At 40.5% G+C, this 22065-nt stretch overlaps 1 protein-coding gene across 1 annotated transcript in view; it reads left to right on the plus strand.

The window, feature by feature from the left end:
• MICU1 (mitochondrial calcium uptake 1) overlaps positions 1 to 22065 on the plus strand; it is a 236120-nt gene that overhangs the window by 154449 nt on the left and 59606 nt on the right. The window contains exons 8-9 of the mRNA XM_029911332.1: positions 3153 to 3235; positions 11753 to 11950. Of these exons, the coding sequence (XP_029767192.1) occupies positions 3153 to 3235; positions 11753 to 11950 (281 nt within the window). The remainder of the gene's footprint in view (positions 1 to 3152; positions 3236 to 11752; positions 11951 to 22065) is intronic.

Here is a 22065-nt window from a genome sequence, read left to right on the forward strand (position 1 = left end):
TCAGATGTCACCACCAGAAGGTTGATTATCTTTTTTGATGGTTTGGGTTCTTTAGTTTCCGCATGAGAGTGTTGCTGTTTTAAGACTCCGACGGGATCCCCAGGGTGCAGCCTGGGACTGTGGGACCACTGTGCCCCCTTAACTCTCCAGCCTGGACTGTCTCTCATAATGCTTTGCTAGTGACAAGCAGCAAGCCCCTCCAGGCACTGTGATTACTCAGCACAACACATGTGGAGCCCCACATCCAGCTAGATTGCATGAATGCTCCCAGAGCCGCTCATAAATCACACGGAGCAAAGCACCAGCCAAATCCCCCCAGCTCCCAGCCTTGTACCTCAGGAATATAACGTCTTGCACTGCTCAAGACGGTCAGTGCAGATTTATTAATTGGTTTACCACTTCATCAATGGAAAGTGGATATATACACGAGCCTTTGCAAACCTGAGCAGATTTACCACACACTTAAGGGAAACTCACTGGTAAAGATAAACAGTAAAAGAAGTTTATTGACTACAAAGATATATTTTAAGTTATAAGCAAAAAGTCAGAGTTGGTTACCAAAAGAAATAAAATATAAGCATGCAGTCTAAACTCTCAACCCTATTAGACTGGGTAACACCGAGATTCAGCAGTTTTTCTCACCCCACTGGATATTGCAGTCCATAGTATACAGGTTTCACTCTTGAAACCCTGGGCCAGTCCCCTCTCTTGGAGTTTTAAGTCTTCTCAGTGTCCTTGTTGCTTGCAGCATAGGTCAGGGCAGGTGAAAGGCGAAGCATGGGCCCCCGCGTTCTGTTTTATACCCTTAGTCCATGTGCTTGGAGAACACAAGTCCAGGCATGTCTGGGGGGTATTGTTGAGTCCCCAGGCAAGGTTGAGCAATTCCCTTGGTGTGACCTTATGCAGGTGAATCATTGAATTGTAGCTCCTTTGCTGGACAATGGCTGTTGATTGTTTGACACCCCGCCCGGGGGTTGGTTACTTTCCTTGCTGTTGTTTCTGGGGAGGTAATGTCTGGCTGGTTCCCCAATTTACAGCATGTATTAGTGACAGCCATATAACACAATCTCATAACTTCATATGCACTAAAGATATACATATTTAGATAGAACAGTGACTTTCAGCCAATCATAACCTTTTCCCTGATCCCTCACAGGGCATGCTTTATATGCAATATCACACTTATAGACAGATGACGAATATGGGGGTTACAAGATGCTCCCCCAAGGTATAGTATGTCACAAGGACTTCTGAGAGCATGCGCCACACCTTGTCCTTCTCAGATTTTGGAAGACACTTCAGATTCTTAAACCTTGGGTCGAGTGCTGTAGCTATCTTTAGAAATCTCACATTGGTACCTTCTTTGTGTTTTGCCAAATCTGTAGTGAAAGTGTTCTTAAAATGAATAACGTGTCCTGGGTCATCATCCGAGACTGCTATAACATGAAATATATGGCAGAATGTGGGTAAAACAGAGCAGGAGACGTACAATTCTTCCCCAAGGAGTTCAGTCATAAATTTAATTAACACATTTTTTTAACAAGCATCATCAGCATGGAAGCATATCCTCTGGAATGTTGGCTGAAGCATGAAGGGGCATAGGAATGTTTAGCATATCTGGTATGTAAATACCTTGCAATGCATGCTACAAAAATGCCATGCGAACGCCTCTTCTCACTTTCAGGTTACATTGTAAATAAGAAGCAGGCAGCATTATCTCCCATAAATGCAAACAAACTTGTTTGTCTTAGCAATTGGCTGAACAAGAAGTAGGACTAAGTGGACTTGTCGGCACTAAAGTTTTACATTGTTTTGTTTTTGAGTGCAGTTTTGTAACAAAAAAATCGACATTTGTAAGTTGTGCTTTCATGATAGTACTTGTATGAGGTGAATTGAAAAATGCTATTTCTTTTGTTTATCATTTTTACAGTGCAACTATTTGCAATCAAAAATAATATAAAGTGAACACTGTACACTTTGTATTCTGTGTTGTAATTGAAATCAGTATATTTGAAAATGTAGGAAAAACTCCAAAAATATTTAATAAATTTCAATTGGTATTCTGTTTAATAGTGCGATTAATTTTTTTGAGTTAATTGTGTGAGTTAACTGCGATTAATCAACAGCCCTAATTAGCAAAAAATTCAATCATATTGGATTTGGAACACTTACAAAGAAAATTGTGTAATCCACATAAGTACAAAAATTGCACCAAGTCTCAGCCACAGAGCTTCCAGGATTTAATTATGTCTGGAAACTGAAGTATGCACATTATTCGGTGGCCTGCCCACATTAGGGCTATGAGGATCATTAGTGGGATTTTATGGGATAGTTTGCACTAAGGCTGATGTTGCTATATTTGACATTTGAAGACCTCTGTCCCCAAAATGGTCAGTACTTTATACTTTTACAAATGTAGCATCTCCATTTTACAGATGGGCTATCTGAGGCAGAGATGGTTAAGTGACTTGCTTAAAGTCACACAGTGAGCCAAAGGCAGAGTCTGTAATAGAACTCAGGTTGCCAGACTTCCAGTTCCATGCCGTATGTGCCAGACACATTTGCCACTCCACAAAGTGTTAAAGTTGATCTGCAAAAACAAAAATAATTGTACCCGTTTGCTTCTCTATGATGTATGGAGATGGCCTGAACAACTACTCCAAATTTATTTCTATTGGTTTTTATATATTAGGAATATCAGATGTTGACGTCTCTATAATGTTGCTGGAGTACTGTTTAGAGAATTGGAGTGAGCTTTCTCAGCCTTCAGAAAGGAAAAGGGTTTAATTAACTGAAATTTTTAAAAGCATCTTTTCCCCTTGTGTATTTACATGTACATATCCATAGGGAGTCCTACAGAGTTCTCAGCAAGAGGGGTGGAGGCCAAGATTAGAAGCCTCTCTAAGGATAGGGAAAATACTGAATGAATGAATGAATGACAAAGATCTTCCGGGAGTGAAGTAGAAAATTACATATATTTCTGATAGATGTATGTTACAAGAATTAAACAAAGCTGCTTTTGGATACAATAATACATTTTTGATCAGCTAGCAGCAAATATTCCTTTCTAATCTAATTTCTGTTGCTTAATTCAAATGAATATTGTTTACTGGTCAATATTTTTCATTTTAATTATGTTTTTTCCTATGTAGCTCCCCAGAGGAATTTTGAAATTGCCTTCAAGATGTTTGATTTGAATGGTGATGGTGAAGTGGATATGGAGGAGTTTGAACAGGTAAAATTCTGGGAGGTTGACTTCTTAAAGATGTACAACCTAAGACTTAATTGTAATGCTTACTATACAACATAATTATAATGGTTTGCTACTAGTAGGTATTGGCACATAGGTGATAGTTCATACATGCTCTTTCTATGCACCACAGCAGACCCTCTTCACTCCAGCTTCCAGTAGGGAACCTTTAATTAAACCAGGAGAATTACATGCACAATAATCCTCAAAGCCACCATCATTGTTCTATGACTTGAGTCTTGAGAAGGTCTCATGGACAACCCTAGCTCCACAAGCAGAAGAAATGAATTGCTGTGCTAGTGTAACTAGTGTTAGGGATTCTGACCTTGCCTGCTCATATTTTTATTACGAAGCCATTGTTGTGTCATAATAGTGAATAACTGTGCTTAATCTGTCTGAAACATAAGACTTTATCCATTTGCTTAGAGCTACTTTAGCATCTTTGCTTGACTGCTTTGAATTTACTTTCCTATGTTAATTTTCCCCAACCAAAGTAACATTCCATCCCCAATCATATTTGATTTACACAGTTTGACTTTTCAGGTGATGAACCTGAGCCCAGCATTGGTATCGTCCATTGGAGGTAGGGTGAGACAAAACAGATCTGATTTCTGCTATGTGTATGTACACATGTTCACTCTCTTTCAGATTAGTGATGTGTTGTTTTTTCTTGGACCACAATTTGTGTGGAAAACAGGCTTAAGAGCTCTGAAACTCAAAAAACATGCTTAATTGCCAAATGATAGAAAACCTCCAGAGTTGTAAGACTGATGAAAAAGAAAGGTGAATGCATTCACAAAGAGAAGGAGGTAATTAGCTAGCTGAATGATGAGGCACAGTACAAAACAAGGGAATAGATTCAGAGGAAAAAGAAGGAAAAAATGTTATTCTACATTTGTCTCCATTATCCATTTATACCAACATCAGTTATTATTAATAATATATTGGATTGTACTTCAAATGTTTCATTTTCCTCCAGAACAACAAGACACAACCAAAATATTCAAAAGTATAATTAGATACACAGAATGCAAATTAGTGGCGTGGCCAGTGTTCTAAACACTGACTCCCTTATACAAATATCAACCATATCCTATTTCAGTAGTATGTTTATGTTCTCATCATAGCGTCTGAGTGCCTGCCTGCATCTCTTATGGAAAAACTAGGCTAAGATCTAATGTTCATCCAAGTCCTCTCCCCTCAAACTCCACACTTTTTAAACAAGAGGCAGAACATTTTAAGCTCTTACGGACATTGCAGACATTCTGGCATTTTCTGCTGAATTCCTGGATGAATAATATATCTTCTCCATTGGAAGAGTTCCTTTGATCCTTTTCCTGCCTAGGTATATTAAGAAAAGCAAACAAAATTAGTAAGAGTAATATCTTACACTTACTAATAGTTTAATTTCCAAAGCAATGTTATATAAAGCAAAGTAACAATTGATAGTGATTTTTCACTTTCATTTTCTAAGATTACCTAGTTTCTTCTTTTTAGTATTTGGTTCCAAAACACATTAATCTACTGTGCTGTAAAATACTGCATATAACAAATAGTCCTTCATTGTGACAATTGGGAATCATGTCATTTTTTCCTGTACAATATTTAAGCCAACCCTGAACTATGGAGGGGTATAATGAAAATTAGTTTAGCAAGCAACTCTAAAGGAGACACAGAAGCATTGTATGAGCAGTCTATAATTTTTACCATACTTTTATAACTCTACGCATTATAGCTCTACACGTCGCCCGTCAGTATTTTATAACAATGAAAAGCAGAAACTACCAGTTGTGTGTGGAAACACAGGATTTGGTGTCAGACTAAGAGACCTTACCTTTGAGTCTTTTTAATGGAGAACAACTGGAAAGTATGTATGCTCGTGAAATGGTACTCCAACTGAGAATGTCCATGGATATCTGAGAACATAAAGGTATCTGTGAATAATCTAGCTACAAATTCTTACCATATATTGATTAATTTTAGAGAGACTGTTACACAGTATGCTGATGGTATGTATTATTCATTGAAAACTAGGGCCAGAACAGGCGAGATTTTATTTTAATTTACTTTGTTTTCTCAAAATAAAGGAAATCTTTGGGATCCATTCTGCCCCATATCACTTATGGGTATAGTATCACTGCTGTTTGTTTACTTCAAAGGAAGAGCTGTGTAACATGCTTTACTTCCTCCATCTAGTTTATTTGTTACAGTTATGCACACAATAGTGTGTGTATAATTCCCAATTGATATGGATTCAGATAATTGCTTGTAAAATGAAACTACAGGACTATTGCATCAATCCATCTCTTCCAGAGTGGAAATATGAATTCAGAATTATTACTCAAGTCATGGCCCCATTCACCACTTGCGATAGGTGATGGGGGGATTAAGCCCCATCAAGCAAGGTTAAGAACTCCAATTGGTCATACTCTGCACCTGAGGGATGATTAACTAATTACCTCCTGGCCAAAGAAGGCGGAGCTAGTTCTTATAAGTAGACTAAGGGAGCTCAGTTAGGGAGACAGGTGTCTCTGGTGTAGAGAACCATGGGATAGGTTTTTACAGACAGGAAACACAGGAGAAAGAACTCTACTGGAGCTGGTTAGGTTCCTGCAGGGGAATCCCTAAGATGGGGCCAACAAGAGAAGGGCAGAAAGGGGATTAGTTAAAGATTTGTTTGGACTTTGATTTGGACTTCTTTGTGCTACCTCAGAAGAGATTTAGACTTTCATGTGACTTGGCTGGAGGTGAGCTGGGAGAAGACAAAGGCTGGGAAAGGCCATTGCAGGGCAGGGAAGGGCCCAGGAGGGGGCTCCATAGACTAGTTCTTGTGCAAGGCCGTGACCAAAGACAAGGGGGTGCCAACATCATGAGAACATAATATTATGATACTGTATCCCTAAATACTACTGGCCTGGTTTTAAACAGTGTTGAGCTCCCTCATCTTCCATCAGCCCATACAAATCAGAAACATTATATTTCCGACCATTCATGTAGTTCCGGAATATACCACTTCCTAGTCATTTGACCATATTTAACAATTCCAAAAAGCTTCTTACACTACATTTAGTAATCAAAGTCAGTTTAAGAATTTTTACATGCAGCTAAAATCAATCATTGTTGAATGTTGATAAATTAATTTACAGTACCTTAAGAAAAAGAGAAAATAGATAATTGATTGCCAAACAGAAATCAAGACTGTTTTTTATTTTGGATTTTTTATATAAAATAAGTTTTGAGGATCAAAATTTATAAAGTACTTTGAAGATGAAAGTGCTAAATTCTATTAAGTAATCCCAGTCCACATGATATGCAAAGGGAAGTTTCAGGTGCATTAAAAGGACATTTACAAGCTGTTAAGGATATGAATATCTATTTATGCTAAGCTTCTTACATGCTTCTGTGCATGTACAAAGGAATAAAGTATATTTTGAAGAAGACTATAATCTCCCCAAAACTTAAATCCACAGCTTCCCAGTCAGCAGTTGAAAGGAGCTGTCTGTGGAAAGTGGGAATAGGTCAAGAATATCTAAATGGGTGCAGCTATTTAAGAACAAGAACATTGACTCTAGTGAATATCCAAAGAACATTCCTAGATTCAGCTCTTTTCAGATATCAGTATAAATGATTTGATATACTTTGCAAATAAAACCCCCCAAAACCAAACCAAACAAAAACCCTCACTGTGCTTCCTTTGGTAGGGATATGTGTGTTTTTCAAGAATTTATGCAAATACCCAAGAGGGCATATGATATTCCAAGGTGCAGTTCAGACCAATGAGGTATTGCCACCATTGCTCTGCACCTTTGGGTGCCTCACGATGCTTTGCTGCTGTAGCTCCAGCATAGGCTGCACACAGCTTACCGGCATGTAGGTTGCACCCTGAGTGTTTGTGTATAGCCATAGCCCTGGTTCAGCAACTCTGATTCCAGTAGTCTGTCAGCAAACACCAGCCACACTCTAGCTTACAGCACCCTTGGTTACCACTTGCACGGTGATCCCAACACATTCCCAATCCTGGATTTTCTTCCAAAATGTGTGTTCTGCACTGTCCAGCCTCTCCTGGCCAGTCCAGATATATTAGGTCTATTGCCCCTCTCAAAGGATCAATATATAACAGTTTGCCACCCTAAATAGAGTTACCCACACAGTTCACAACACTGGATTAGTTTTCATTAAAAAATAAAACAAGTTTATTTAACTACAAGGAGATAGGATTCAAGGGAATACAAACATAAGCCATTAAAGGCAAAAATAGTTACAAGAGAAATTGAGATAAAATACTTCCTAGCACTAAAACTTAACAAACTAGACTTGATTCAAGGTGGAAATATTTATACTTCCATACACACAATCCATGTTATGCTTTCGGACTCTGTGATTTATTTTAGATTGAGACAAACAAAAGGGCCATGATCCTTATTAGGGCCTGCAAGCACTGCTATCGTATAAATCGGGGTGGCCAAACTGTGGCTTACGAGCCACATGCAGCTCTTTTACCATTAAATTGTGGCTCGCGGAGCCCCCCATGTCCTCCCGTTTTCCACCTACCAGTCTTTGGGGGACGGGGGAGCTCAGAACCTCTGCCTTGCAATGGGGTGGTGCAATAGGGGCTTCTCCCAGTGGGGAGGGGAGGTCTCGGGGCTTCTGCCCAGCGGGGATGAGGGGCCTCGGGGCTTCAGTCTTGCAAGGAACACCTGCCAGGGCTCGGGGCTTCAGCAGGAGCAGGGCTGAAGCTCCAGCCCCTGGCTCCCATCAGATGTGCCCCAGCTCTCTAACTTCTGAAGATTGTCATATGTGGCTCGGAGGACCAGTAAGTTTGGTCACCCCTGATATCAATTATCTCCATGAATGCGCTATTTCCTGTGTAACAGTCTGCCATGAGCTGAACACTAGCCTCTGCAGGAAAAAGTCCTTAGAGATTCAGAGACAGTGTTCCAAACCAATCATAAATTACATAGCTTTATACATAATTACTTACAGACCGTCACCTATATCTGTATGCAAAACTCCTGTTAATGTTGACATTTTTGACAAATGGAAAATGAGGTGACTATGATCAATACTATTAAAGGCAAAATGCTTCGATTTATATTTTAGTGTATTAAAAATGTGAATCCTCATTCTGATTTCATTCTTTTTTTGTTACACATTTTTCTTTCCAAATTGTTTTAAATGACTTTTCTTGTATTGTAAGCACATCAAAATGTCTGTAATTTGGGGGAAGCATTTAGGCTGTGGGGAGCACAACAAATCATTTCATTTTTAGGGTGCAGCTAAGCCTGTATCTCTGCTCCTCCCCCCCCCCCCCCAGTTGGTCCTCTCACAAGCATGTGACATTAGCCTTTAGAATATTTCCTGCAGGGCAGTACTAGCTCACCACTTTCCTAGGTCTAGCATTCCACATCCACTTATAACAAGGGTCCTACGTGCTTTTGATATTTAAAACCTTAAGCAGCTGCCGCACTGCTTTCCTCCCCCTTCCAGCATGAGGAGGAGGGAGAGGGGACTGCCAGCAGTGCAGCCAGTGTTTAACCTCCAAAGTCTTCCAAGGAGAGAGAGGTGAACAGCCCTTCACTTCCTCCTTTCAAAGTATCCCTTTCCTATTGAGTCTAAGGTTTGTTCCACTAGAGTCCCTTGGCTTGGGCTGACAGAGGATGCAGGCATACTCTGAATATCATAGCAGTTGCACTCCTTTGACATTGCTTTCTAAAACGGGATTTTCAGAGGCAGTAAATGGTCAAACCTGGTAAATTGTTTTAATTTGAGAATGGCTGGGGCCTCTCTCTCACGCTTACCATTTTTCTTCTTAGCAACACAAAGAAGCTCTCTTCCTACTGAGGTTATTCCGTGACTCAGAGGGTGGGGCCAGCAGCAGAAGGCTGTCACAGGGCAGGCTGGTGAAAGGGCTAGGAAGTAGGTGTGTCAGGGATATACATCTTGTATGACACATGCATTTGGCAACCGTATGTGTATCTCAGGTAAAGAGTCATGCATTTCACAGAGATTGAGACTCCTCCACTGAACAGCCTTTGCCCAGGTGAGGAAGGGGATTTGGGTTGGGCTAGAAGACCTTGTGTTTCTTGGTTTCCTTTTCAGTTGAGTGCTGTTAACATTTTCTGTACAGTTCACAACTCTTAGCACTTACCAAAGCCTCAGATTCCTATCCCAGGAGTCAGCAACTATCATTCCCCCTTCCCATTTTACAAATAACAAGGTCACAGCAGGCAGGGCAGGGAATAGAATCCACATCTGTCATATGATAGAACCTAGTCTCACCACTGAGCCACCCAGCCTTTTAGGCTGAACGTGCTAAATCTGTGGATGTGACTGACCTCTCTCTAACCACAGCCCTAACTGTTAGATGGCACTCTCTTTCCAGAACCAGGATCAGTACCTAGGGAGCCGTATATCCAACAGCCCACTGCTGCCTCTGAAACACCTGTTTAATCCACTGGGAAAGTGGGTGTTGCCCACCTCTAGGGACTATTCCACACAGAGGATAACAACCTACTTCTGATACTAGTTGCTTGTTTAGTTCAAGTGCAAGAGTTCTGTGTTCTGTATTTGAAGGGCCTGAGTTCAAATCCTGCTGCCTATCCATGTGGGGGGAAATAGCATATGATCATGTAATTAAAGACCATCTCAATACTTCTGCACAAGGGGGCAGAATTAAGGTTGCATGGGTAGGAAATGCCAGAACTGTGGTTAAATTTGAGTGCTTGACTGCAATTTTAATCTTTTTAATAACATATTTACGTATCTATGGGGAAACAACGTGTTCAGGGCACTGGACTTGCGACGAAGGAGACTAGGGTTCAATTCTCAGTTCTGCCACAGTGTTGCTTGGTGACCTTGGGCAAGTCTCATTTCTCCTTGTGCCTCCACTTCCCAATCTGTAAAATGGGCAGAATGATACTGACATTTGTACAGCAATTTGAGGTCTATGGATGAAAAGTGCTATATAAGAGCTGGGTATTATTATTATGCTGATTATATTATATACACATAGTGAGTTTTGTCTAAATAGACGGAACCTCCCCTTAAATTGGTATGAGGACCCTGGAGTAATTGTAATTGTTATAAATTCATAGTGTTTTTAAGGCTGGAAGGGACCATTAAACCATAAAATCTGACTTGTATAACACAGGCCAAAGAATTGCACCCAGTTACCCTGAATTGAGTCCAGGAACTTGTGTTAGATTTTAGTCAATCTGTGGTCGAAGGCATCAAGAGATGGAGAATCCACCACTTCATTGATAGTTTGTTCCAATAGTTAATAACTCTTAAAAAACTGTCTTATTTCTAATTTGAATTTATCTGGCATTAACGTCCAACTATTGGTTTTTGTTAGCCCTTTCTCCTCTGGATTAAAGAGCCCTTTTAGTACCCAGTATTTTCTCCCAGGCGTGGTACTCATACACCATAATCAAGTCACCTTTTTGATCTTCTTTTTGATAAGCTAAACAGATTGAGTCCTTTAAGTCTCATGCTGTAAGACATTCTTTTCATCCCTCTAATCCTTTGTGGCTCTTTTCTGTACCCTTTCCAATTTTCAGCATCCTTTGAAAATGTGGACACCAGTACTGGGTCTCATCAAATGCTGTATACAAAGATAAAATCGCTTTCCTACTCCCCTGTTTATCGTACAAGAATCCTGTAGCCCTTTTTGCCACAGTGCAGCATTGAGAACCCATAATTAATAGTTTTTTGCTACCACCCCTAATCTTTTCTAGAGTTGCTGCTCTCCAGAATACTTCCCTATTCTGTAGGCATGGCATACATTCTTTGTTCCAAGATGTATGACCTCACATTTGGCTATATTAAAACATTTTGTTTGTATGGGTCCAGATACCCTAGCAATCCAGGTCACTCTGGACTGCCCTGTTCTCATTATTTACCGCTCTGACAGTCTTTGAGTGCAGCACTCAATTGGCTTCATTGTAACTGGTCTACGGAGTTTCTCAAGAGTGTTCCTTCTGGTCATCTTTCGTGATGGCTGGGACGTACTTCTCCCAGCCAAGCAACCAGGTTCTTTGGTGGGTGCAGGCAAGCTTACAGCTGTTCCTTCCCCTCATCCCATGCAATACATCTTGGGCTCTTGCCTGCTGCTTTTGAAAAGATAAGCTCCCTGTTGTCTACAAGTGACTCTGCTTCCCTACTGCTTTTGCTGGTAGCACTGTTCCCTGCAGGACGGGGTCATGTAGGGCACCAAACTGGTTAAAATATGAAGATGATAACCACATTTTTAATGTATGTAACTGATTATTATTTTTAACTGAGGATTGGAAAAAAATAAAAATCTAGATCCAACCACCCTATGCACTGAAGTAACAAAGTAACTCCTCTTTGTACATCTAACCACTTTACAGACTTAACAGCCACAAAATGGTCAAGAGTAACACTTCAGCCAGTTGGCACAATTAACAGTGATACATTGGCCAACACAAGTATTTCTTTATGATGCTATTTTCCCGGCTAACTACTTTTTTTCCTGCTTAGGTCCAGAGCATTATTCGCTCCCAAACCAGCATGGGCATGCGTCACAGAGATCGTTCTACTACAGGAAATACTCTAAAGACTGGCTTCAACTCTGCCCTGACGACATACTTTTTTGGATCTGATCTGAAAGGAAAGTTGACAATCTCAAACTTCTTAGGGTTCCAGCGCAAACTTCAGCATGATGTTCTGAAGCTTGAGGTGAGAATTTGTTGACTTTGGGGGGTCAACAAAATCGGTCATGGAGTGCACTACTGTGGTGTACTGAGATCACCTGAAGGCTGTCTTCATAAGGGTGAGCGTGGATGTGGGCAAGGAGGGAGAGCTGGTGCTTAAATGTATTATAGCGGCTGCTGATACATAGGAATTATCATACAGAATCAGATTAGTGGTTCAATATCTTGTCGACAACACTAGATACTTCAGAAGAAGGCACAAGTGATCCTGCAATAGGCAGTTATGGGACAACCTGCCCAAGTAGAGTTTGTCTGATCCTCAATAGTTTGTGGGTGATTTGTGCCCCAAAGCATGAGGGCTCATATCCTTTCCAGAACTCTTGGATTTTAAAAAAATTGCTATTATAAGTCTGGATAGTCTTATTTATATAAGTGTTCGATCCTTTTCTGAATCCTGCTAAACTCTTGGTTTCAGTGACATATTGTGCCAATAACCTTCTCAGGGTAACTTACATTCTGTGAATAGGTATCTTTGCATTAATTTTGAATTTTCCACCACTTAATTTAATTGAATATCCCATTCTTGTAATATATGAAGCTCCCAGTCAACACACACTCATATTCATATATATGAATATAAGCACCTGTTGGTTTTAAAATGTAGCTATACTCAGAAAAACAAGTATAAAAATAGCATTATGGAATTCCATGTTCACTTTCTCTTAATTTCCAAATAAAATCTACTCACTTTAAAGTAAAACCTTTATTTTTCTGACTAGCAGTCCTGCAAACTCAACCTGGGCTCTAAGTGACCAAGTATAATGTCTTACATTTCAGCCAGAAATAACTATTTTGCAAGCTAAATAATCCCCTCACTTAAACCTGTGCAGCTCAGTTACTTTCAGTAAGGTGGCACAGGTGTAACTAGCTAAACCAGTAATGAACTCAAACAATTCTCAGAGTAGCAGCCGTGTTAGTCTGTATCCGCAAAAAGAACAGGAGTACTTGTGGCACCTTAGACACAAATAAATAAATTTGTTAGTCTCTAAGGTGCCACAAGTACTCCTGTTCTTCCTTCAAACAATTCTGTTTGAGGTACAAGAAGGAACAAAATCCAGTTGCTCTTTCTTTGCTGCTAACTGGAGTAAAAAGGAATCAATTTCTCATTAAATTAATCATTACAAATAATTAATCCTTAAAGTCAGCAAATGTGACACTGAACACACACAGGGAGCAGATTGATTGAGTTAGGAATATGCCTTTTTTTTAATACTGGCATTTTTCAGACTAGAACTAACTACATTTTTTTGTTCCTCAGTGGTCTGTAAGTTGGAAATGAGAAAAATAAACATTAAGAGTTGTGGAAAAATGAAACTAGTTTCACAGTAATGAGTGTTATTTCACAGTAATGAGGGTTATAAATAAATAAGGTTATTTCATGTTCAGTGGCTGCAACAGCACTATACTCCCTGAGTTTTCCAAACACCAACATTGCCCCCTCTACACCATGCAAAAATTGTCCCTGAACTATCTTCCTTGCCTGTTGCTTTAACCCACGTAGTCCCTCCACTAGCTCCCTCTTCCCCAGTGCCTTGGGTTCAAGCTTGTCACTGTTCTCAAAGCCTTACATAACTTAGCCCCTCTCCACTACCTGCCTTTGGTTGTTTCATGTCACCCCTCCCCCCCCACCCCCCATTGTCTCCTGTACTGCACCAATGATGTTAGTCTTGTCCATTCATTCATCTGCTTCTTGCACACATATCTCAGTGGCTTCATTCATGTTCTTTCCTATGTGAGGAACATTCTTCTGAGTTCATTCATCGCTTTATTCACATTCATGTATTTCCTAAAGACCCATTTCTGCAATGAAGCAGATGGCGTTTCTAGCTGACTTGTAAATACAAGCTTGAAGAGTAATTTTGAATAACTTGTCTTTATTTTAAAAAAGTAGTATTATAACTTAACCTTGTATTACCAAAGCCCTTCAAATCACCACCTTGATCACTGAAGTAATTTTTGAACCCCCTTCTCCTTGCATTGAATTTTTGTCTTTAGGTAGTAAGCTCCTTTGGGCAGGGCATATTCCTTCTTATTCTGTTTAGAAAGTGTCTAGCATATTATGGCATTATCAGAAACCAATCCCCTATGGGTCACTCTCTTATAATTCTGAGGAACTTTTCCAATATATGATCAACTGGTTTGTTTGGGGTTTTTTGGGAGTTTTTTTGGAGTGAGTTTAAAAAATCACCATCAATAATACTCAAGGTTGTTTTGAGTGCTATAACTGCAGAATAGAGTTTGAAGAAAAACTGTTTACTTCTCTAAAGGGTTGGATTTATGTATGCTTCAACCACTGATTTTAAACTCTATAAAGCAGCTGTTCTCACAGTGGGACGCTCAGATTTTTCTTCCGGGAAAATGCAAAAAGGGACATTATCTTACTTTGGGCTCTGCCAACAGAAAACAGTCTATTGTATTGAAATACTGTATGATCAGTTTCTTTTGCTGATTGCTAAGGTGAAAGAACTCTTTCTAGCTAGGTTAACAGCCTTCCCTGTTGATGTGGTGGTGGTTTTTTTTTAATTGTGTTTTGTTTTTTTTTATAATCAAAATGTTCACACATGTTTCAGGAAAGTTTCAGCTGAAACCCCCTCTGAATAGGATTGTATCAGGTAACGCCTGAATATTTTTCTCATTCTCTACAGGAGAAATGCTAAGACAACTCTTAAGAAACATTGGAATAGTAAAGTCCTCTACTTCCTCCTTTTGCTTACTTTTTTAAACTTAATTATATTTTCCATAATTTTGTTAAAATCTCAGCAATTTGCTCCATCACGGATGTGAAGAGTAAAAGTAACCACAACCAGGGAAAAAACAGAAGCTTTTAACAGCATAATAGAACTCTCCTGTGGTTTGGGTACTTCCATGAATTATTTTTCTCTCCACTTATACCTTACTGCTTAATTACAGCCTTTTAAATCAGAAATTGGCATGCAATGTAGTTTATGGTTCCCACTGTATAAATTAAAACATGTATGAGCTATGCCGTTGATTGGTTGCCCTCCGTATGTTGCTTTTTCTTACTAGATAGATGATGTATTATAATGGTGAGTTAATGCAGATATTTCCTCACTTGTTGTCACTCTGCGAGAGAAGTGCTGATGTCCCTCCTCTTGTAACAACCTTTTATGTACTTGAAAACTGTTCTCATATCCCCTCTCTGTCTTCTCTTCTCCAGACTAAACAAACCCAATTTTTTTCAATCTTCTCTCATAGGTCATGTTCTCTAGATCTTTAATCATTTTTGTTGCTCTCCGCTGGACTTTCTCCCATTTGTCCACATCTTTCCTGAAATGTGACACCCAGGATTGGACACAATACTCCAGTTGAGGCCTAATCAGTGTGGAGTACAGCAGAATTACTTCTCGTGTCTTACTTACAATACTCCTGCTAATACATCCCAGAATGATGTTTGCATTTTTTGCAACAGTGTTACACTGTTGACTCATATTTAGCTTGTGATCCGCTATGACCCCCAGATCCCTTTCCGCAGTACTCCTTCCTAGGCAGTCATTTCCCATTTTGTATGTGTGCAACTGATTGTTCCTTCCTAAGTGGAGTACTTTGCATTTGCCCTTATTGAATTTCATCCTGTGTCTTGTGTTCCTAAAGTTCATGCTTCAGATGGTCACCTAAAAGTCAGGAAGGAATGTTTTCCTCCTTCCCCCCCCCCCCCCCCAATACATCCTGGGTGTGTGGTTTTTTGTTTGTTTGTCTGTCTGTCTCTTTCCTCAGAAGTATCAGAGATGGCCATGATTAGACATGTGACACCGAACAGAGAGGGCCAGTTTTCTGAGGTGTCAGTGAGCATTCTCTCTATCACATGCTTAGCTGGCTGGCTCTTGCTCACATGTTCAGGGTCTAATTAATCACGTGAGATTAGGAAGGAATTTTCCCCCAGGTCAGATTGGCAGTGACCTGGGGTTGATTTTTCCTCCCTTTTCAGCATGGATTGGAGGTCACTTGCTGGGATTTCTTGTATGTAGATCATATCGATAGCATATTGATGAACAAGAGCACTGATTAAGTGTCACTTGGCTGTCGATAAACCCTCAGCGATGAGTTGTAAGACTCCACGTGTGGGCCCAATGATCTGGAACCCGCGGGATTGCACATTCTTAGGGTTACTGGAAGCGTCGGTACTGGGATTCTTCAAGTATGAACTTACGGAATTTGGTTTTCTAGGAGGATCATTAGCTTCCCTGAACTGTGTTGGGTACTGACAGCTGGCGCCACAAAAACGCTGATCCATTGCCACCCTTGCTGGGAGTTTCAGGATACATCTCACTTTAAGAATTCCCTGCCATTGCAGAGGCGTCAGGCATTGCTGCACCTTGGTGCCTCCTATTGTCTATGGCACAGAACAATTTAGTCTCCTGTAGGCTGTAATATTTTGGTCTAATTTTGCATCTTGGATTTAGTGTGCAGGTGCTGGGTGGTACTGGAGACCTGTGATATATAGGAAGTCAAACTGGAAAATCTGGTGGTCCCTTCAGACCTTTTAAATTCTGCAACTATTTGGTCCTGTTTTTTGTAAAACCCTGCAGACTACGAAAAATCTTCAGTCATGGTTACCATAGTGAAATAAGATTGCTGCACAATTAGTGACTGTATGTCAGCTTGTTTTTCTACTGTTATAATTTATGTGGATGAAAAGATGATTGATTTCAATTGGATTCTTGACTATTGACCAGCAGTGGTGGAAATAAGAGTGTAGCAATGTCAAATTGGTTAAGCTCCATAAGCTATTAAACACTGCAAGAATCTGTATGTCAAGCAGTTAAAGAAAAGATTTTTGAAGGCCAGTTGTAACTTTTCAAATTGAATCTACCAAGCTGTCACGGGGTGCACTCACTGCTAGTGGCGCCGCCTCCTGTCCATGCTCGGGATTAGTTCTGCCAGGTTTTGCACCCACCCCCTCTCCGAAGGTGTCTTTCCGATCATCCACTTATCCTTGCTCCAGGAACCGCAGCCTCCTTTTTGTGACTCGGCCCTCTGGCCAGGTCACTATGTGGTTTCCCCTTCCAGCGGTACCAGAGTCTTTCCAGGTCAAATTGTCCCAAATAGTCCAGTGTCCTCTGCCTGGTCTGTGCCATGTTCCCAGTCGCTGGTAGGGAAACCCGGGCCCATCCTCTACTCCAGGTTCCAGCTCAGGGGCCATCTAATCAGCAGCCAAGGTCTGCACTCCTATTCCTTGCTGCTTTCCCCCTAAGCCTTCTCCTATCTTCCTGGCTTCCAGCCTCTCAACTCCTTCCTCTCAGGGAGTGACTGCAGCCTACCTTTCTGAAGCCCCCTTCTGCTCTCTGCTTCTGTTCTTTATACAGGACCCTCCTGTTCCTGCCCAGCTGAGCCTTATTTAATCAACGCCTGCTCCCTGACTCCTCCTCCAGGTGCAGCCCAGGGAGTTAATTGGCCTACTAGGCCACCCATCACACAGACAAAAAGTTTTGCAGTGTAACTTACTACTGGAGTAGCTTGCATCTTAGCTGTAGCTTCAAAGAAATTGTGTATAAACTGTTTTTGTAAATTAGTTGTGGTTTACATTCAGAAGGATAGCCAAGGAAGTATAGTGTAGTGCAGAATAGAAGTGCTAGGGTTAATGTCCATATCTGTAAGTCTGTTTATCCTTGTAACTTACACCATGTGTAGTAGTAGGGACCACTTTCCCATGTTGCCCCACCAATGTGCCTCAGTTTTGATCTAGAGGGACCACTTGAGGGTGAGGGTCGAAGCCCTTACTCCTCAATCCCCTTCATTCCTTGGTGCTGTGCTTCTGTTGATAAAGGTTTTAGCTGTGATATGGTGAGCTTCAGACTAGGAATTGAATGGAGCCTACCTCATATTTGCCTGTTATTTACTCTTCATTACACAAGAACTAGGGGTCACCAAATTAAATTAATAGGCAGCAGGTTTAAAACGAACAAAAGGAAGTATTTCTTCACATAGCGCACAGTCAACCTGTGAAGCTCTTTGCCAGAGGATGTTGTGAAGGCTAATACTGTAACAGGGTTCAAAAAATAACTAGATAAGTTTATGGAGGACAGGTCAATCAAAGGTTATTAGCCAGGATGAGCAGGGATGGCGTCCCTAGTCTCTGTTTGCCAGAAGCTGGGAATGGGTGACGGGATGGATCACTTGATGATTACAGGTTCTGTTCATTCCCTCTGGGGCACCTGGCATTGGCCACTGTTGGAAGACAGGCTACTGGGCTAGATGGAACTTTGGTCTGACCCAGTATGGCCATTCTTATGTTCCTATATACAGGAGTGGTGCCAGGGTTTTTGCCGCCCTAGGCGGCAGCGCTCCTCCTCTGAGCATTCGGCGGCGGGGGTCCTTCCGCTCCGCGTCTTCGGGGCACTTCGGAGGTGGGTCCCGGAGCGAGTGAAGGACCCGCCACTGAATCTCCACCGAAGACCCGGAGCGGAAGGACCCCCTGCCGCCAAATTTCCGCCAAGGACGGCAAAATGCTGCCCCCCAAATCCTGCCGCCCTAGGCGACTGCTAGGGTCTCCTAGTGGAAGCGCCGGCGCTGCTTATATACATGGAGTGAGTCATTGAATTGTCAAATGGTAACAGCTATTGGTCATTACTGACCAGGACAGTATCTGAACCAGTGAACAAGAAGAAAAGAGTTTCTTTATCCTATCAACAGTTGTATGAGCCACCCAGTCCCTCTGTATGTATACCACTTCTCCTGCTGCTTAGTTTTCTGTCTATATACTTATGTAGCTTTTTTGTCTTCTTTTCCCTCCGTCTCCAGTCTAATCTGCTTCCTTTTTCACATCCCTCCCTTGCTCTTGCCCATCTCTCCTCTCCTCTCTTTCTTTGCCACATCCATTCCCTCTCATTTATAAACACTCACTCTGGCATATGTTTACCCAGTTTCACCCATTCCTTCCTTTGTCTCCCCTTCCCTCCTTGAATAATCAGGTGCTCACCTGTGACTGGCAAATGGATGGAAACTCATGTATGCTGGCCCAGGTCACAGCAGTAGCTGCCTACATATGGCGGTGGTGGTGATGGTGTTAATAAACTGCCTCTCCTTTCCCCTCTATGATAATCATCACTGCAGAGTTATAAGGAAGTGGCTCAGTTACTTTCAGACACCTTAAAGTGAAATCTGAATACTGAAGGTACAGGGGCAGGAAATGTGTAAATCTATCTTTCTTAAAACTAGATCCACTTAATTTCCATATTTTAATTGTTTTCTTCTCCCTGTGCTGATTACTAAATAATTAGTTGCAAGGATTAATCTTGCAGCACATCTGCTTTTCGTGTTTTTATGTTGAAGTCAGATTTGTACAATACTGCTTTGTACAGTACCAGCACAATGAGGTCTTGGACCATGACGAAGGCTCCTAGGCACTACAGTAATACAAATAATAAGAATGTTAATTCTGATGCACAGATAGTGGTTATGTGGAAATGAAGTCGTCAACATAGATTTAATTTCACCTCCTGATGAAGTGAAATATTTAAAAAATAGAGGAGAGGGAGAAAGGAGAACACAATCAAAAGGAAAATGAGATACTATCCAAGAATGTGAATGAGCAAGAAAGTGTGTTAGTAATAAATGGTGTTCTAACTGTAGTGCTGGCATACACCCCTCATGGCCTTGAGCAAGCTTCATAAACTGCCTCAATTTCCCCATTTATAACATGAGTATAATTAGGGCTGTCAAGCAATTAAAAAAAGTTATTGCGATTAATCACACAGTTAAATGATAACAGAATACCATTTATTTAAATATTTTTGGATATTTTCTACATTTTCAAATATATTGATTTCAATTACAACAATGTAGAAAAACATCCAAAAATATCTAATACATTTCAATTGGTATTCTGTTGTTATAAGTGCGATTAAAACTGCTATTAATTGCGATTAATTTTTTTGAGTTAATCGCGTGAGTTAGCTGTGATTAATCGACAGCCCTAAATATAATACTTAATTCACCAGAGTGTTTGTAAAAATGATTTGACATAAAGATGCTGTATAAGTGCTAATTATTGTTCAGAGCCAGTTTTTTAATTAGCATAGTTAGGCTATGTCTACACTACGGACCTTACAACGGCACAGCTGTACCATTGCAGCGGCACCATTGTAAGATCTCCCGTGTAGCTGCTTGGAGAGAGCTCTCCCGTCGGCATAATTAAACCACCCCCAACAAGCAGCAGTAGCTATATTGGCGGGAGAGCGTCTCCCACTGACATATCGCTGTCCACTGGCGCTTTTGTTGGTGAAACTTACATCAGTTGGGAGGGTGGTTTTTTTCACACCCTTTACTGACAAAAGTTTTGCCGACAAAAGTGCTAGTGTAGACAAAACCTTAGATTGGGCTGAGATTTGCACACAGAAGTTAAACCTTTAAGTTATGTCTGATTAATACAGTGTATTCTTCCCCAATTGATGGCACTTACTGTTTGAGTATAAAACAAATTTTCAGAGAATCTTAAAGTTACATCTCTTAGCCCGAGTTATAAGCAGTTTAAAATGGACACCTACAAAAATTTTGTGGTGCTTCTAGCTTTTTTAGATTCCTTCAGAAAATAAATTCTTGCAGTTCTTTTGTTTTTTGATTGAAAAACTTCCTCTTTCTACATGGTAGCCAATTCAGAGAATGTTAAAGTTTATTTATGGGTCAATTTTTTTTCATTTGTCCACATAATGAGTAATAACTCTTTCTGTCTCTGTTGCAATGATTGCCCTCAATATTTTTGTAGTTCCATATATTTGTTGTCAAATGTTCTAGAATTTAAGCTTTCATTTAAAAAAAAAATCACTTCTAGCCCTGATGATTGCTATTAATATTCTTTAAATCACTAATGTTGTGGTTGCTATGAAGTAAACGGTGAGAAAAGTTAACGTTGTTGTCCTCCTGAATCTGCAGGTGGCCTGAAAAAGTGATTCTGAGGGTTGTGAACTGCCTCGTCTGTCAATAGTGTTTAAAACTCTTAAAGCCAGTGCGTAATGATTTAAATGTCAACATTATTCACTATTTCACCACTGTTCCTTTTAGTAGAAACATCAGCTAACGTTACAAATAGTTTTGATGACAAATTAATTTGATGGGCTCTTTGTCGTCAAATCTGTTTGACACTTGCACTTGATGACCTGCTGGTTGAGTGATTAAATCATTTGTCACCTGAAGTTTTGATGACTGAAACTTCAAATGATGAAAGTATTGGTATCCCTTGTAGATTATTTCAAAATCTAAGGCAAGAGTTATATTTTATTAGTGTGCAAATTTTGGATTGATGAACACTATTAGTCTTAACAGTATGTATTTAAATTGTGACGTTTTTCCTGCAATATTTTAGGTCACATTAATTTATCAGAACATATTTATTTTATTATGAATATCCTGTATATAAATGATTTTGCATAAATTACTTTCAGTGGAGAATGGGTCGTACAATGTATTTTTTCAGGATGGATTACCAGAGAATGCCTTACAGCTCAGCCAGTTAAGAGATTCACCAGTTTAGTGATTGAGCTATAACCAAGCACTCCCTTCTAGAGCTTTCCCAAGTGTGCAGGAGGAGAATTGCTCTTCTGCAGATTTCTGAAATTTTAGATTGCCTCTGTTAAGAAGAAAGAATAGTAAAGCTAGTGTAGATGTGCTCTTCAAGTGTGAAGTGCAGAAGTATCTATAATGTATTTGTCTTTGTTTTACTTTCTATTAAAGTTGAACTGGGTACTGTGACAGACCCAGACCAGTGGGGTACAGAAGTCGGGTAGAGGGCAAATACACTGGTCACTGGATGAGTAGTTTTCTGTTCCCTGAGTGACCAGAGAAGGGGCTGCACTAGAGTAATCGGGAACCTGCTAGAACCAGTTAAGGCAGGCAGGCTAATAAGGACACCTGGAGCCAATTAAGAAGAAGCTGCTAGAATCAATTAAGGCAGGCTAATCAGGGCACCTGGGTTTTAAAAAGGAGCTCACTTCAGTTTGTGGTGCGAGTGTGAGGAGCTGGGAGCAAGAGGCACAAGGAGCTGAGAGTGAGAGGGTGTGCTGCTGGAGGACTGAGGAGCACAAGCGTTATCAGACACCAGGAGGAAGGTCCTGTGGTGAGAATAAG

The sequence above is a fragment of the Terrapene carolina genome, unplaced genomic scaffold (assembly GCF_002925995.2).
Source record: "Terrapene carolina triunguis isolate 2854851 unplaced genomic scaffold, T_m_triunguis-2.0 Scaffold95, whole genome shotgun sequence".
NCBI classification, from domain to species: Eukaryota; Metazoa; Chordata; order Testudines; family Emydidae; genus Terrapene; species Terrapene triunguis.